The sequence below is a fragment of the Elephas maximus genome, chromosome 3 (assembly GCF_024166365.1).
Source record: "Elephas maximus indicus isolate mEleMax1 chromosome 3, mEleMax1 primary haplotype, whole genome shotgun sequence".
Lineage (NCBI taxonomy): Eukaryota > Metazoa > Chordata > Mammalia > Proboscidea > Elephantidae > Elephas > Elephas maximus.
The window spans coordinates 89,312,873-89,331,081 of record NC_064821.1 but is presented as its reverse complement, the minus strand read 5'-3'; the positions used below and the strand labels follow the sequence as shown (position 1 = coordinate 89,331,081).

General features: G+C 39.3%; 1 protein-coding gene across 4 annotated transcripts in view; it reads left to right on the top strand.

Moving 5' to 3' along the window:
* Nucleotides 1-18,209, top strand: part of EFCAB14 (EF-hand calcium binding domain 14) — a 35,131-nt gene that overhangs the window by 12,718 nt on the left and 4,204 nt on the right. For 2 of the 4 annotated variants that reach the window (XM_049879205.1, XM_049879206.1), the window contains exons 4-10: nucleotides 4,605-4,703; nucleotides 7,918-8,028; nucleotides 10,887-10,991; nucleotides 12,017-12,208; nucleotides 13,627-13,713; nucleotides 16,307-16,418; nucleotides 17,456-17,581. In XM_049879205.1, coding sequence (XP_049735162.1) covers nucleotides 4,605-4,703; nucleotides 7,918-8,028; nucleotides 10,887-10,991; nucleotides 12,017-12,208; nucleotides 13,627-13,713; nucleotides 16,307-16,418; nucleotides 17,456-17,581 — 832 coding nt within the window. The remainder of the gene's footprint in view (nucleotides 1-4,604; nucleotides 4,704-7,917; nucleotides 8,029-10,886; nucleotides 10,992-12,016; nucleotides 12,209-13,626; nucleotides 13,714-16,306; nucleotides 16,419-17,455; nucleotides 17,582-18,209) is intronic. The other 2 variants (XM_049879207.1, XM_049879208.1) reach the window with 2 other exon arrangements.

The window sequence follows — 18,209 nt, the reverse complement described above, 5'->3', positions numbered from 1 at the left end:
CATTGTAGTAGTGCTAACATTAACATACTCAAGTGGTAGGAGCCTGGTTTCTTTCCGGTTTTCCATTCTGCTTCTCATCTGTATATCCCCTGTAGGATTTCGTAGGTGCTCAATAGATACATGTTGAAAGAATGTGATGCCAGGTTCCTACTAGGACCCAAATCGTTTATCATTGGTGATTATCTGTTTCAGTTACCTTTTCCTGACTGTTTAAAGAGTGCTTAATTTCAATCCCAAAGCAGAAAGCGGCATTTCAGACTTTATAGTATAAAATGATCTAGTAAGCAAATGGCCTACAGTAGCTATTTTTAATTTTGCTAATGAGAAGTCATATAATATGCATAAAAGTTATGACTCATCTTTTGGCTGGAATGTGGATTTTTTTTCTTAATGGCTTCTGTTTAATTCAACTTTTTAGACTCTTTGAATTGCAAAATGACTCAGAGATAAGTTCTGTAATGTTTTAATTCTATCTGGCATTCTAGAATTTGCCAGTCAGAGGCCAGAGCAGTAGCCAGTAATGGGAGGATACCCCTTATCTCTCCATTGCAGTTATACTTGTAGCTTTGCTGTAGTTTTCCATAGATTTTGGCATTATTCCACTGAAGAGAGGAGTGCTGGAAGGTGAAATTCAGCTTTGCAGTCTGTGACAATATAGCTGAGTCCTAGTGACCAGTATGTGATCCAAATCTTATAAGTGAACAAGAAGTCTTAAGTGATGTTTGGTAACTGGAGAGTTAATGGTCAGCTCTCCAGAGCGTACTGTTTTCAGTGAGGCAGCTGAGGGCTTAGGCTTAGAGTAGGGCAAGGGCGGAGGGAGTGGGGAACAGTACCTCACTCACCTAGTCCTGCTTGCATTGGCTTTCAGCTGCTTCTCTGGTTTGTGTGAAATGGGAACTGCTAGCTAGCCACACTGGGCTCTTAGTGACACAATTAGCCATTTTGAGATACTTCTGATTAGCAATGAGTTCTATCATAGCCCCAGGACATTGCAATACCTAGGAGAATAATTTCCACCCAGAGCACAGCTTTTTAAGATCTGCGCAGTTGTCAATGGAAGGAGTTTGTTGTTTCCTCAGGTAGCCAAAACCACATAATTAATAGAACATTTGGAATAACTGTACTCTTGCCCAGGAAACTGGTCTTGAGTCAACTGTGTACATACTTTTGGGCACTAAGTAAAACTTTATTCCTGGGGAAGGGACCTCTTCCTAGCACTTTATAATTGGGCATGTTAAGGTGGTCTTGGAAGGCCCGGTAGAGGGTATGGAGGAAAGGGCCACCCAAGGAAACCCATCAAACCCGTTCCAGAGTTACATGATATCTTTTTCCTAGGTGTATATTTCTTTCCCAACTTTTGTCTTTTTAAAAATACCACAAATAATACTTGAATGTATTCTCATTGTGTAAGATTTAAATAATAAAATACTTATAAAGCTACTATGAAAATTCCCTTTCAACCCCTTCTTTCTGTGTGCCCCCCATCTCTCTCACACACAGACACAGACACAGACACACACACACACACACGCACGCACTCATTCTCCCTGTCCCCATAGGTGTTCACTGTCAATAGTCAGGACTGCATCCTTCCTGTCCCCTTTCTATTTACAAAATCATAATAACTTTTAATATGAATTAACTTACAGGTATGTGTGTGTGTAAATAAATGGGGTCATTCGATACATGTTCTACAGCTTGCTTTATTCATTGGCTATATCTACACCTTTGATGATGGACATTTAGATTTTTTCTAGCATTTTTCTATTACAAATAAGGAAATGAATATCCTTGTGTATACATCTTTGTGCACATGAGCGGGTGATTTTAGAATAGATTTCTAGAAGTGAAATTGCTGCATTAAAGGATATAAACATTTCAAATTTTGACAGATACTGCTAGGTAGCCTTCTAACAAGGCTTCTCTAGTTTACACTCCTATGAGCAATGCATGAGAATGCTTGTTTCCTTATGTACTTTCCCAACCTTGGTATTATTCATGATATCTTTTTTACAGGCCTGGATGAAAGCCTCCTTAATATTATTGCTACTCTTAAGAGGTTGATAGTTTGCTGAGAGTATACCTGTGGGTTGATGTTTCTCACCCATTTTTTTTTTTTAATTGATAGAATTGGAATGTTAGTGATTATTAATCTGAATATGTTGGAACACTTACAGAGAATTGCACATTTAGGTCTTATCAAATTTCACTGTTAAAGCACTACTGCTTATTATTTCATTTGTGCCAGGTACTATGGTAAGAGCTTTAGTTTCATATCTCATTTAATCCTCAAAGCCTGTATTAGTCATCTGATGTGGTAGTACATATTATCCTAAAACTTAGTGGCTTAAAACAACAAACATAGCTCACAGTTTCTGTGGGTCAGGAATTCAAAAGCAACTTAGCTTGGTGGGTCTGGCTTAGAATCTCTAAAGTTGCAGTCAGGATGTTCACCAGGGCTGCATCATCTGACGCTTGATTGGGGCTTGGAGGACCTTTACTCACATGACTGTTGGCAGGAGGCCTCAGTTCCTCCCAACGTGGGCTTCTGCATGGGACTTCTTGAGTGTCCTTAGAGCATGAGAGTTATCTTCTCCAGAGTGAGTGATCCAAAAGAGCAAAGAGGAAGCTATGGTGCTGTTTATGACCAAGTCTCCAAAGTTGCATGTTGTCACTCCTACTTTATTCGATTTACTAGAATTTACTACAACCAGCCCCTACTCCAGGAGAAGAGAATTAGGCTCCACCTTTTGAAGGGAGGAGTATCAAAGAACCTGTGGATATATTTCAAAGCCATCACACATCCCTATAAAGTGGTAGTGGTTGTTCTTGTTGTTATACCCATTTTATTGCTAAGAAAAATGAAATTACTAATTACCTAGCCTTATCTTTTACGTCCTGGCCTCTACCCTCTACACGGACTAGCCTTCTCAGCACTCATCCCAGATACAGCCATTCATTCAGTAAATACTTAATGTGACTCTTGTCTTTGTACTGGCATATTGTCGAAAGTAAAACAGACATGGCCCTTGATCACATGGAGCTCATAGTCTTGTAGAGGAAACAAACCTTAATCAAATAATCACACAAATCTCACTTTGAGAAATGCTATTTATGTTCTTGATCTTCCTTATTCCCCAGTGCTACTCTCACCCTTCTAACCTAGAAAGACCACCTGCTTTATATTTATATATAAACTTCTACTTTTCCATCATAGTCTATTTTGAGTCCTACTTAAGTGAAGTCTGCTGTTTTCAGCCTGTACTAGTATCTTTTTTTCTCAACTTTGTTCAGTATCCCACTTAATGCTCATTTTTTTCCATGTTCTCTCAGCTTGATTGAAAACTTGAAGTCAGAGATGTAGGAGTTTTCTTTAGTTCCCGCCCCACCGCCCCCCGTCTTGTCTACCGCAATGCTAGGCGTGTAGCACGTGCCCAGAAACTTTGGTGGTTAATCTGTGAGGGCACTCTAAATACAAATGGTATTGGTAGATCCTGTGTTCTCAACCTAGAATTTGGAATAGAAAAGCCGTTTAGAACTAAGAATTTTCAAGAATGTTTTTAGCCATACTGCAAGCCTTGCTAGAATATGATCTCTACAGCTTAGTATTAGGTATTATATAGATTTCCCGTACTCTTCCTTCAAGGGAGATTAGAAATTAAAAGAACCAAGAAGAGTTCATGATTTCTGCCCAGCCACACAGTTATATTGCATTACTGTGAGATTTCCATATATTTGAATTAGGGAAGTTTTTTAGGATTTTTTTGTTTTGTTTTGTTTTCCAGATACATCACAACCTCCATTTCCCCATCCACATACCAAACATACAGTCTACACATTCTAACATTTTTCATTGCCCTAAGTCCAGCTATTTAGAATTCTACCCCTAAATAGCAGAAGAGAAGCCACATTTTATTTTGATTCAGTTTCTATTTTAATACATTTATTGCATCAGTCAGTGAGTCAATGGTATTTATTGAGCCCCTTCAGGGTACAAAGTAGTGCTTTGGTTGAGCTATTGAGTTTGAAATATTAATCACATTGTTAAACCGAAACTAAATCCCCAAGTAGTTGAAAGTGCTGTTCAGGTTGTCAGGATACAGTTCTTTTAGACTGTATTTTGTGATGATGGGCTTTTACTTTAGAACATATGTTCCCACTTGGGCAGGAACAGAAGTTCAGTAAATAACTGAGATGTTATTTGTTACCAAAATGAAATCTTTGAGAGGTACCTCGATCATTAGTTTCCTTCCTGTCCATTTGTTGAAGGATTGTATTGTAATCACTGCATCTTTTGGGTAATTTTAAATTTTTGGATCTTGTAGCTGCCAGGGCTAGGGAGAGGAAAAGTACTTACCTTTCGCTCTCTGGCACTAGTGTTTAAATTGAGCAGGGAAAGAAGGGATATTGTCGTTACCTCCCAAATCTCAAGCCTGTCCAAGGTACTATAGTTCCTCTCCTCTGAGCTGACAGGGCATAACATCTGGTTCACAGAAAGACGTAAAAGCCAAGGTTCCTTGACATCATCTTCAGCTGTGGAGTTTAAAAGGAAGCATGCCCTCTACAAATTCTATTTCCATTGTTTGTTACTCTTTTCCTTTCAGATTGCTCTGTTGACTTCTGCAGTAAACCACCTCAAAGCCAATGTTAAGTCAGCTTCCAACTTAATTAGCCTGCCTGCCACTGTAGAGGGACTTCAGAAGGTAAGCACTGTGTGTGGGCACTGAGATTAACCTACTGCTATAATTCTAGCTTCTTAAAAATTTTCTTGCAAAGCTTGGCATTTGAAGTCAGCTGTTCCAAGAGAGTAGTAATAGATGGAACGTATCACTGTGTTCCAGAAATTTTAGGACAGCTTTGTTTTGGTCTGGTTAGTTGGGGCTTCAATTTGCAACTTCCACCATGGTTTATATGGATTCACACCTTTTTATTTGGTTCTGTGAGTCCCAGGGAAACCCTGGTGGCATAGTGATTAAGTGCTATGGCTGCTGACCACAGGGTTGGCAGTTCGAATCCACCAGGTACTCCTTGGAAACCATATGGGGCAGTTCTGCTGTGTCCTATAGGGTTGCTATGAGTCCCAGAATTACTCTGCTCAGTAAGTATTTGTTAGCATATGATGGGTTTATTTTTCATCATATGCCTTTTCAATTCATCATTCATAATGTCTTCAGGAAAGCAGACCAGTTGTACCTGAGAGATGCTCTAAAACTCTTATTTTCCATGATTGGGAGAGTTTTCTTTAAAAAATGATCTGGGGAAATGCAAAAAATTATAAAAATTCAGTAAGTGATAAGGATGTGGAACAAATGAAACTTTCAGACCTTCCTGGCAGGAGTGTAAATTGATAAAAATCACTTTGGAAAATAATTTGATATTATTTTGTAAAGTTAAACATGCACATCCTCTAAGAAACTCACTCCTACTTATATACCCTAGACTCTAGGATCTAGTCAGGCCATAGTTCAGAGTTTCTGTATATTTAACCTCTAGGATTCAGACTTAGAACAAGAGGCAGGGACCAACCAGAAGACTATTACTCAGGGATTCTAGGAACTAGATGCGGAGAGTGGATGGGACTAGAAAGGGAGAAGGAGGTGCCTAATTGAAACATAAGAAACATTAGCCCCTGCAGCAGGAAATGGAAGAAGGGACTCAGGAACAAAGGAATCCCAAGCACAGGAGTATCAAATCTGGGCTCTTTTGATTTTTAGAAGTCAGTGTCTGATATGTTTGATTTGATTATATTCCAGGCACTTTAAAACATGTAAGTTGTTTCTACAAAGGAGTAAGAAATTGAGTGAAAGCAAAAACAAAACTTGCTCTTTTATAGCCACACCACCTGTGTGTGCTCAGTCTCCATAGTTTGTCACTTGTCCAATATGGTCATTTGCTTTCACCTTTAAAAAAAAAAAAACAGAAACAACTTTCATAAGGCAAAGTTCTTCTTGCCATTGTTCCGAAAGGCCAAGTGGGGAAAAGGTAGCTTGTAATGCAGACTGGCTGTCTTTCGTTAGAAAAGAAAATTTGTTTATTCTTACACTCGTTAATTCCGTAAACATTTGTGAAGCTTTCTCCAGTATGTGCCAGGCACTTTGCAGTTGATGGAAATACTAGATTCAGAGTTCTGTCAGCTGCTTCTTAAAAAAAATCCTTAAACAACAGCTCACTATCTTCTTGCACCCTGCTGGGCTCATACACCCAGCCCATGAGGATTCTCTAACAGTAGGTGTCTTTGAGTGCCTGTGGCTTTTGTAACAACAGCACTTACATAGATAGCATCCCAGCTTAGAGATTTTTACCCAGGGTGTTGTCTCTTTGCAAATCTATGTGTTTATAATGCCAGACACTGCTTTTATTACAAGTGGCTGAGTTTCAAAGTGGTAGGCCATGCCAAATACTTGGTTTCAGTGTATCTCATGCAATTTCTTTTTTTTTTAATTTTGAAAAATGTCATCTCTTGTTCTCTTAGATTCTTAGATACCAGTATAATAAAAATGACCTTGTTTAAAAATACTAATATGGCACCATAAAATTGTCAACATATCTTAATAAAAGGCTAAAACCCACCAAATAGTACCATTCTTTTGGATGTTCCCTTAGGACAAGACTTTTTTTTAAAAAATAGATTCTGAATCATATCTCCAACTCACCAACCCACTTGGCCTTCTTAAGCCTGATGTAAACAAAGTAAGCTACTGGCCATTTCTAATTCTAGTCTGTAGTTGCTGACAGGTTCCCCAGTAGGGGAACAACAAATGCTGTCAAATGGAACTTTTTCTTAATCTTTGCAATTCTGGGTTTCCCAGAGCCAAAAATGACTCCCACCCATTTTTGCCTAAAAGTTATCATTGGCTTCTGACACAAGTAGCAATCTACAGCGTTAATTCTGGCCATCTGCCTGTCTACAACAGGGCTTGACAAAGGTAATTTATGGGATAACCTTACCTGTGGGTCCCAGATATATAAGCTCATATCTTTTTCTTTAGGAAAGGAGAGTTTGTTTTCCACTAGGAAAAGCCCTTTAAATTGAAAAAATTGCTTGTTGTTTAGGTAGATCGATTGATTGATTGATTCCTATTAATCATGTCAGTATAAGCTACATGGAATTCATAGTTTGAAGATATTTAAAATAATTTAAAACCCTGACCTAAGGAAGTTTAATGCAAATTAAAACCACGACAGTATACCACTACCCTCCCACTAGAATGACTAAAATTAAAAAGACTGGCATACCAGCGTCGTTGAGGATATGGAACAACTGGGACTCTGCCTCATACACTGCTGGTGGGAACATAAAATGGTAACCATTTTGGAACACAGTTTGACAGTTTTTTAAAAAAAGCTAAGCATTATCACAATGATGAGAAAGCATACAGTGAAGAGAAATGAAAGCATGTGTCCACATAAATATTTGTACATGAGTACATGAATGTTTATAGCACCTTTGTTTATAATACACACTGAAAACAACCCGAATGCCCATCAGCCCTAATATGGCTATACAATGGACTGCTATTCAGCAATGTGCTAAGTAGCTGCTACATGGATGAATTTCAGAGTAATTGTACTGAGTGAGAGAAGTCACACCAAAAAAATAGAGAGAGTACATACTGGTTCTATTTATATAAAATTCTAGATAATACACACTTTGATGTTTAATGACAGAAAGCAGATCAATGGTTGCATGGGAATGGGGAGGGAGAAATTGCAAGGGGGCATGAGGAAACTTTTAGGGGTGATAGATGTTTATTATCTTGATTGTGTAATGGTTTCACAGGTGTATACATATGTCAAACTTAGCAAGTTACATATTTTAAATATGTGCAGTTTATCAGATATCCATTATGTCTCAATGAAGCTGTTAAAAATTTTAAAAGGAAAAAAACACCAAACTTACTCCATGTTTGTGTTCAGAGTGTAGCTTCGATTGGCAACACTTTAAACAGTGTCCATCTTGCTGTGGAGGCAATACAGAAAACTGTGGACGAACACAAGAAAACCATAGAAATACTGCAGAGTGATATGGTAAGCAAATCTACAAATGCTGCAGAAAGTCTTAGCATACTCCTATGTACCCTTTGCTATATAACAGTGGTGATACCAATTTTCCACTTATCTCAACAGACCCCACTATGAACCTTTCAAAAGATATAATTTATTGATTTTTCTACAATCTGCAAATTTAGCAATTAAGGTAGATTGAATTAAAAGCTGAGTTTCTCTGCTAATGTGACACTGGAGGAGATATAGGGTTGAGACACAGTTCCTGAGAATGGAGTGGTAGGAAGGAAAATGGAAAGGGAGAGGGAAGCAGGAAATTACGTGTTGCTGTATTACAAACCTCCACATAAAGAAAACAAAAATCCTTACAACTGGAGCAATAAGCAGCATGATAAATGGAGAAAAGATAGACGTTGTCAAGGATTTCATTTTACTTGGATCTACAATTAACGCCCGTGGAAGCAGCAGTCAAGAAATCAGATGACGCATTGCATTGGGCAAATCTGCTGCAAAAGATCTCTTTAAAGAGTTAAAAAAGATGTCACTTTAAGGACTAAGGTGTGCCTGACCCCAGCCATGATGTTTTCAGTTGCCTTATATGCATGTGAAAGCTGGACAATGAACAAGGAAGACTGAAGAAGAACTGATGTCTTTGAATTATGGTGTTGGCAAAGAGTATTAAATATACCATGGACTGCCAGAAGAATGAACAAATCTGTCTTGGAAGAAGTACAGCCAGAATGCTTGTTAGAAACAAGGATGGCAAGACTTTGTCTCACATATTTTGGACATGTTATCAGGAGGAATCAATCCCTGGAGAAGGACAGCATGCTTGGTAGAGTAGTGTCATTGAAAAAGAGGAAGACCCTCAAGAAGATACACTGATACAGTGGCTGCAACAGTGGGCTCAAACATAATAACGATTGTGAGGATGGCCCAGGACCAGACAGTGTTTTGTTCCGTTGTTCATAGGGTCGCTATGAGTCAGAATCGACTCAACGGCACCTAACAACATAACAAACCACCCCAAAATTCAGTGGCTTAAAACAACAAGTTATTATTTCTCACTATTCTGTAGGCCAGGAACTTGGGCAAGGCTCGTGGACTACCAAATGATGAGAGGCCATGTGGAGAAGAGTCCTAGAGGATGATAGGCCGTTTCGAATGCTCCAGGCTCAGCCAAACGCCCAGCTGTGTACAGCCATATATGTGACCTCAGCCTACATCAGGTAGAGCAAAAGAACCACCCATATGAGCCCAGTCAACCCACAGAGTCATGAGAAATACATTGTTATTTTAAGCTACAAAGTTTTGGGATGATTTCTTATGCAACAACAGATGATTGAGACAGGAAGCCGATCTCTGCAGCGCCCAGCATTTGTTGTCAGATGTCTCTGGGTCTCTAGATGCTGCTGCAAACGTAAGCCTCTACAGTCGTTCAGAAGCCTTAATAAATCACTTAATGGGTACTCAGCTCCATGAAGGGTTTATGGAGGGGAAAAAGGATGGTACTGCTCTCAACTGTCTTGCTAGAGAGATGAGTTAATATGTACGTGAAATAGGACCATTTAAGGCACACAAAAGTTCCCTGGCCTCTCCACTAATTTCTAGATCTGCCCCACATGTTCCTTTCAAGCTTTGGAGTTCCAAGTTTGAGTTGGACAATTTGTACATAGGAGACCTGGGCTATATTAGAGAGCTCTAGCAGAGAGAGGTTTTCCTTTTCTTCAGAACCCATCCTCCTCACTATTATTTAATGAAGCTGATACAGAAAAAAAACAGGATTGCTATAGGTGTCCAGACACCAGTATTCTAGTTCCAACTCTGCCACTGAGTAAGTGTATCACCCTGGGCAAAGCTGAACTTAGATAGTAATAAAGACCTCAGCATTTCTTTTATTATTATTATTTTAGTAACTTGAGCATTTTCTCAAGTAATTAAGTATTTACTATTTTTTCCTTACCCAAAAATTTCTGCTCTTTCTAGAACCATGATTTTTTTTCTCTTACCCACCTTTTCTCTTTATTGTCAACTTTCATTTCTTATAAAAGCAAAGTTTCATATTTCAAGAAAACAATTTCTTTCCACCTATTACATTGTGTTATAATTAAATCTGCCTCTTTTTCACTCCCATGGCTGCCAGTAATAATACCCCTACTGGCCCACTTTATACTGAATAAGTCCTAGTAACAGTCGCTAAAGGATTACTATAAGCCTTGCAAAGTTTTTCCCACCAAAGGGAAAAAGTGTATATAAGCATGTTATACTTTAGTCTCTGCAGAGAGAGACTTGAGCAATGGAGGGGGAATGGAAAAGAATGGTAACCCTCAAACATACATCTCAACAAGTACGTTGGGGAAGAAGTAATAGTGTGCATGATTGATTGTTGTTCTCAATGCCCAAAGCCAGTGGTTACATAGCTGGCTATGCTGTGAACGTCCAGACCTCTTTAGTCCTGGGAAAATGTTGACACTAACCCAGGTTCAGACTCAGTGGTGCCTGAAAAGCTATAGTGATTCTATAGTTTTTCTTGACTTGTAGGTGATGAGAAAAAGGAAGATTGTTATCTAGGAATTCCTTCCAGTAAGAGCCTAAGAAGCAGACTAAGAGGGCCTCAGTTCCCTGAGGCAGTCTGCCAGCTGCTGGTCCAGCCCATGCTTTAGGAAGCTGATGATCCAACCCATGCTTCAGGCAGGGCATCCCCAAAGGTGCATGTCTCCTCGGGGCCTAGCGCAGGACTGGTCACACTATAGATTACTGGGAAATACTTGTTGCTTAATCTGTGGATGCTCCTGGAGGTGACCAGTATGTTCCGGGACGGTTCCAGATGGTTAAGTATATCTGATAATTGTAGCCTATGCTAACCTCCATTCCTGTTTCAGAATCAACACCTCTTGGAGGATACAAGTGGAAGCAACCAGATCACTCCATCACCTTCAATTACATCAGAACTTGACAATAAAACCCACAGTGAGAATTTGAAACAGGTGCTTTTTGTCTCTGGCTTAACTCCCTATGGGCTATGGAGGCAGCCTAAGTAGTTCCGGCCCAGTGTTTGGTGGGTCAGCAGGCACCGGATGCATTTATTTGCCTGAGATCTGAACAGAGAGGGATGTGTGTTGGTATCCCAGGGATCCAAAATGCTGTCCTGTCTCCTTGGCACTTTTTTTTTTCTTTTCTTGCATGTCAATAAGTGGAGTAAATTCCTTTTCACATCTTGAAAGACAAAGAATAACCAGATTATCCTGAAGCTATGGAAAATAGCAATCTGGACAAGTTAAAGATCAATGGATAGCAGATTAACTCAGAGTGATGGCTATTTCGAGCCATAGTAAATTCTGAGAATGTTAGAAAGCATATTCTTGAAAATCAGGAAAACTGCAGGCAAGAGGTGGGAAAAAAGGACATCAGGTTCAGAATCACATTAACTAAAGAGAATAAAGGAAATCTTCACTGAGAAGAATTCCTGCCCTGAGTTTAATACCCTTTAAAACCTATAGTCATAATTCCTTTTTAAGTAGCAATCAGTACTAGTGCATGTCGATAAAAATAATTGAATCTTGCACTAAATAATGCACTACTTGTTATGGTTTTGTTATATGAGCCAATTCAGTAATTGGTATTGTTCCTAAGGTAGTTTTGTTCTGACAAATTAGGTTAATGGCCTTTTCAGTTAATAACCCAGCAAGCATTCCCGCCAGCAGGTGAGGTAAACATTGGCAAATCAATTTGCAAGTCTCAGCTTCCTGGGACCAGAGAGTGAATCATGTAGGTAGAACTCTTCCCTCTCTCCCCCTCATGTCTGGCTGAGGTCAAACAGTTCCAAAGGGAGTAAACTGAAAACAATTCAGAATAGGAGGGACAAAGCAGAGACAGAGCAATTGATGGTCAACCAGGAAAAGGAGTTTACTTCAATAACTTGACATATTAATGGTGGTTAGGTGCTGCTGGCCAGCTTGCCTGGTATAACATCTTTAGCTGGATTCCACAACTTGATTTATTTCCACTCCAGGATGTCCTGTACCTTCACAACTCTTTAGAGGAGGTAAACAGTGCCCTAGTGGGGTACCAGAAACAGAATGACCTTAAACTCGAGGGGATGAATGAGACAGTCATTAGCCTTACCCAGAGAGTCAACCTGATAGAAAGCAATCTGGTTGCTCTGAGCAAGGTAGAAAAGAGAGCGAACCTGTCCTTCAGCATGGTAAGCCTTTTCAGATCTTTTCTGACGTGTTCTGTGTTGCAATGTGTTTTGTCTGTACGTGGGTGACATTCCACAACTTTTTGAAAAGGAGTTTTCTTCTGGCATAATTGAGAGGCTATACATTTGTGTTGTGCTTAATCCTTGTCTCCTTTAATCCTTACACTAGCTCTTTGATGTGAATGGCATAGGCAGTGCTAGTCCTAATTTGGAAAGAGAGATGTGGAGAGGTTAAGTCGCCTACCAAGTCCTCACCACAAGTTGTTGGCAGAGATGACAAGCCTCCTATTGTGTTACCAATAGCCCATCTGGTAGGAAAGCTGTAGCACATATTTCCAAGTGTAGTCTTCTTGATCTTTTTGTTTTCAAGTTATGTGGGGCAGGAGCAATGACAATTGACAATAACTGAAGAGTCTTTTGCCATTCCTCTAAGCCGGAACTTGGCTTTCAGATTTATCCTGCTTCTGTCTACAAATTAGGGGAACTGTTTTGTATATAATGTCAGAAAAGCTATTTAAAAAGCATCAGGTAATACCAGCTCCTTCCTGCCGGTGAGGGTTGGCAGGAACTTAAGAGGTCATTGAATCCAACCCCTCACTATACAGATGAGGAAATTGAATGGCCTACTAAGTCACTGATGCTGGTAGGCTGTGTGGTTTACTGGTTTCCATGTTACCATGAATGAAATGTGAGTTTGTTTGTTTTTCACTTGTATATTGTGCTGAGATCCAGGTGGATTAGTTTTTAACAGCTGCAGGCTCCACCCTTCAACATATGTATATAAAGAAATGGAAACCAAATACAGGAAATTGTACTATAAACTCAAGTAACCACCAAACCTGGAAGCAAGCCCACAAATAAAGTTGAATTCTGGCACACAGAAAGCAGCGTTTGAACACAGTGGAGCTTTGGCAATTTGCCTCGACTTCCTTGGCTTTGAAGGATGGATAGGAAGACCTCTTCCCCCTCTTGATTTACAGGGGTGTGTAATTTACTACAAAGCTGTGAAGATTAAAGGAGCTTGATTTTAAAAAGACCTTTTGAACTCCGAGAAGCTAAGTAGGAGCTAGGAATTTTGGATGAGTTGATGAATATTATGCCTTGAAGGTTTTCAAGGCCTTATTGTGAAAACTTACCACCTCAAAACTCCCCTAGCTGCCCTGCCTCCTTTATTTTTCTCCAGCAAAGAAAACTGGTAATAGTATCCATCTGTCCTATTTCTTCCAACAGCATACCCAGCATGATTCTGGGTAAAAGCTCGCTCGCCTTTTATACTTCTCCCACTCCTCTGGTATTTCTGTTGAAAGTGTTTTAAGACCCTTTAATTAAGTTTGATCAATTTGTTTAAAAAGTGCTGGATGTTAAAGTTTTAGTATTTGCCTTTTATCTTCTCTTCTTGTTCTCTTCGCTTTACCTTTAAGATGAGTGATAGAGCTGCCACTCTAAAAAGAGAATCTTTGGATCAAGTGACCAACAGAACAGATTCACTAAAGACCCAAAACATAAAGGTAAATAACAGGAGGCTTAACCCCAGACACCAAACCTGTTGCCATTGAGTTGATTGCAACTCAAAGCAACCATATAGGATAGAGTAGACCTGCCACATAGGATCTCCTAGGCTGTAATCTTTACAGAAGCAGGCTACTACATCTTTCTCCCACAGAGCAAAGGTCGGTGGAGTCTAACCACTGACCTTTCGGTTAGCAACTGAGTGCTTAACCACTGTACCACCAGGGCTTCTTACAGGAAGCTTATCCTGAAGCAAAAATAAATACATCAGTATCTCAGTACTCTACTACTTTTTTCTCAAAAGAAGCACATTGGTCTCATTTACTGAAACTTCAAGACAAAGAAATTAGAAAATTAGATTGTTGCTGTGTGCCGTGGAGTTGATTCCTACTCATAGTGACCCTAATATGACAGAGTAGAACTGCCCCATAGGGTTTCGCAGGCTGATATCTTTACAAGAACAGATCACCAGGTCTGTTACTACTCTGTGCCAAGCACTTTGCTAGGAGCTGGAGTGACCACAGTGAGCAGGACAGACATATGACCCTTAGTCTGATGGTGCTCAGAGTCCATCAGTCTGAAAAATCATTAACACATAATTGAATACATAATCTCAAATATGATAAGTGCTGCAAAGAAACAGTATAGGGTATGATGAGGACATTAACAGAGATAGGAAGGCTTTCCTAAGGAGATGACTTTTAAGCTAAGACAGTAAGTTATCTGTACTAATGATGGGGAACAGAGGCATAGATAATCTAAAAATGATGGCTAACCTAAAATTATTTCTTATTTTTAGATTGCAGTCTCAATGTATACCCTGTCCGTTAAAACCTCAGTCAGGTCCCTCCGCGTTGTACCTTCTCCTTTTTTATTCTTCTCCAGACTAGCCAAGCAGTCTGTAATATGCCTTGATAACCCGGGAAAGAAAGTTTAATTGCAACATTCTTTGTGATTAGAGTGTTGTTTAATGGTATAAGCCCTGGGCTAAAATAAAGAAAAAGCCAGAAAGATTGTGACTGAAAAATATCTTCTCAGGTACACACTGCATTTGAGAAGTTCAGAGGATATGAGATTCAGAGGAAATGAACTTGGACTGTAATCATAAGTATAGACCACTTTGGATGTAACATGTTCCATCTTTATTTTTTGTTCTTTACAGTTTTATGTTATCTAGATAAAAATCACACATACATTACACTTATAACTCTTCATAAGCTAGGCTTTGTTTTTTGGTTGCTGCTGCATATATTTAAAAAAAAAAAACCTCACCTAGAAAATAACAATAAAAATTTAAGAGCCATATATAAATGTTAAGCACAAGAAAGTAACAGGTGGTTACTGTTGGAAAGTAGTGATTTCAGCGACAGTTCAGATTTTAACAAAACAAAATACAGCCAGTACACACCTTTGCCTGAGTTTCTTGGCTTTACTTTCGGACCCTTTGTGTTTTTAACTGTCATCCTGATGTATTAGTCCCTTCGTCCTACCTACTACCAACGGCAGCGGGTTTGGTTTGGTTTTTGGTTAACCAGTTGCAGTTTCTCCTTACCATTATTTCTTCGAGCGTTTAATATCTGAGTCACCTACATGATGTTTGTCATACCATACGTCAGTTTAGTTACATGTATCCATATTTTGGCTCCCTAACTAAGAGCAATCTACTGGTGGTTTCAAACTGCCGACCTTTTGGTTAAGAGTCAAGCGCTTTAACCACTGTGCCACCAGGGCTCCTTACAGTAACTGTTAAGGTAGAAATAAAGATAGGAGATAGATAAATACATGTTGAATAAGAGAAATGTGTAATGAGTTGTCTTCTGATTAAAGATAGGATCAGGACCTTTCCTACTTGCCTAAGCAGTTATGGTGGCCTCATAGAAACCAGACTTCTCTCTTTATATAGTTAAATGTATTTTTGTATGTCACTCTAAATCCACCTGGCACTCAAGCAGAGTGTAAGGGGGAAACTAAAAAAAAAAAAGTATAAGCAAGTAAGACTTTGAATTAGAAATGTTGCAGCTTCTTTATATTCTTTACAGCTCCTTCCACCAGTTGAATCACTACCATGGTAGGGAGAGGGACGATTGGAATAATACTTGTAGTTTGGTTTATTTCAGTTGCTTTTTTTTTTTTTCCTTTAAGGTTTATCACCTTAAAGTGATCTAGTGGTCTCGCCATAAGGTGAAATAAGATATTGAGGAAAGTTATTAGTACGGAATAGCTGCTAGAAAATGATATCCGACTCATTTGGGAAATGGGTGTCACATAGGCACCTGAGCAAGGGTACATTTCCTTTACTGCTGACACATGCATACCTTCCCCCATCAGCTGAACGTTCACAGTGAATCAGGTCATCTGTGGCATAATGTTCCTTTAATGGTCTAGCCTCAAATCCAGTGAGGCCCTCCCTCACCAACACTGAGTACCAAAGACATCTCTAGTGTTTGTCGATTCTTTCCGTCATTGCCTTTATAGAGAACTTACCTACTGGGGGTCAGGCACTACATACTAAATAGGCTCTGGGAAGATGGTGAAGAATCAGATGTGTTCTTACTTCTACCTTAAATCTCCTGTGATCTTTGTTTTGGGCAGAAAGAAGATACTTCAGCTTCTCAGGTATCCCAGGTAAAAGAAAAACTGCAGCTGATCAGTGCTCTCACAGACAAACCTGAGAGCGATAGGCCTCCAGAGACTGCCGATACAGGTGAGAGCAGGGCTGGTTTCTGAGTATTTCACGCAGGCTTGGGCAGCTTGCCTCCCACACAGGGAGTGGGCAAAGGTGTTCCAGCAGTATTGATCGAGTCATATGAATGTTGCCTGAGCGCACCGAGATGAAGCTGATACACTTTGCTTTCATTTAGAAAAAGCCCATTTTGTACATGATTTGTACTCCGGTCTATTAAGGGAAAAATGGGTAATGTTTAGCTGGAAATAGACTTTTCCATGCTGTCTGCATCCAATTATAGGCAAAAATGTTACTGTCATGGCATATATCAAACCAGCCCTAAATGTTGTTTATGGGAGTCTTTTCATTTCTGTAAGTGCATAAGAATTACTTAAAAATGAAAATGTTGGTCCTTCTGAAAATCACTAACAGATAATGATGGGATCATTGAGTTGGAAGGGCCCTTGGCTTTAGGTAGGGACATACCTAATCAATACTAGGAGGTGCCTCAACCTCTGCTCATTTAGGCCCTGTGAGGATATAACCAAGATGCTGGACTATGTTGGCCTTGACACCCCACCCCCCACCACCACCAAGTATTACTCATTTTAGGAAAAACAATACAGTGTCTCTTGAAATCTCTTTTGGGTGGGAGGTAGAACTGCAATGGGAGGCCTTGCCCTAACACTGTGCTATATAATCCAATGGAAGCATTCTTTCAGCACCAGCACATGACCATGACCTGGCTTATAACAAGGCTCCTAGGATGTTTAAAAGATCTTTCATATGCAACCACTATGTTGTTCTCACTTACAGCTTAAACCCTTAAATATACTATAAGATCTTCCAGTGGGACAGCTGCTTCAAACCTAATATAATAGTAATTGATCTTCACTTGCCACAAAACATATCTCAATCCAACCCTTTAACTTTACATAGTCACTGTCCTATTTAATTCACAGCTCTTTCTCTTAAAGTAGTTAAGTGCCTATGCAATCGCCCTAAAAGGTGACCTTCAATATTAGCTTAATTTAGTATCAGATTCTGTAATATAAAACCATGTATTTTTGTTACAGAGCAAGTACGGAGTTTTACATCAGAGCCATCGGCATTGCCAAAATTTTCACAATCTCTTGGAGACCAAATTGAGAAAGCTGCGCAGCTAAGACCTGTCTCCCTACCAGGAATTTCAAACGTTAAAGGTAAATTTTTATCCTGCAGGGGTAGTAGGGGAAGTGTTCAAAGTAATAACTTTTTAATGTTTTTTAACTTATATAAACATAAATACCTAACATTTATAGAGTTCTTTATTTGCATTAAATCATATAATCCTTTTAACAATTCTATGAACATAAATATCCTTACCCATTTTACTGATTGGCAAACTGCCTAAGTTCACACAGCAAATAATTGGTCAAGGTAGAATTCAAACTAAGGCAGCCTGACACCAAAGCTTGTACTCTTAACCAGTACACTATATTGCCTCTCTGTTAATGTTTTTAGAATCTTTATTCGTTCACTGTGTGTAATTAGACCCACTGCTAAGCAATAAAAATACAGTATAAGATATGGTCTCGCTTTCCACAAGGATATTACAGCCTAGTGGAGAAGGCATACAAGCAAACACAATACTGTGAGATTAGCAACATAAGCATTGACGCCGTTTGTCAGGGCTGTCCAAAAATGAGGGGTCCTTTTGCTGAAAAATCAGCAAGATGAACATTACTGGGAAGGATATGATTCACAGAAAATGGGTTTGCCTTGTTTCCAAGAGTGCATGTCCTTTCCCTCATTGTAATGTTTAGAGCCCCCTGATTTTGCATTTGCTAA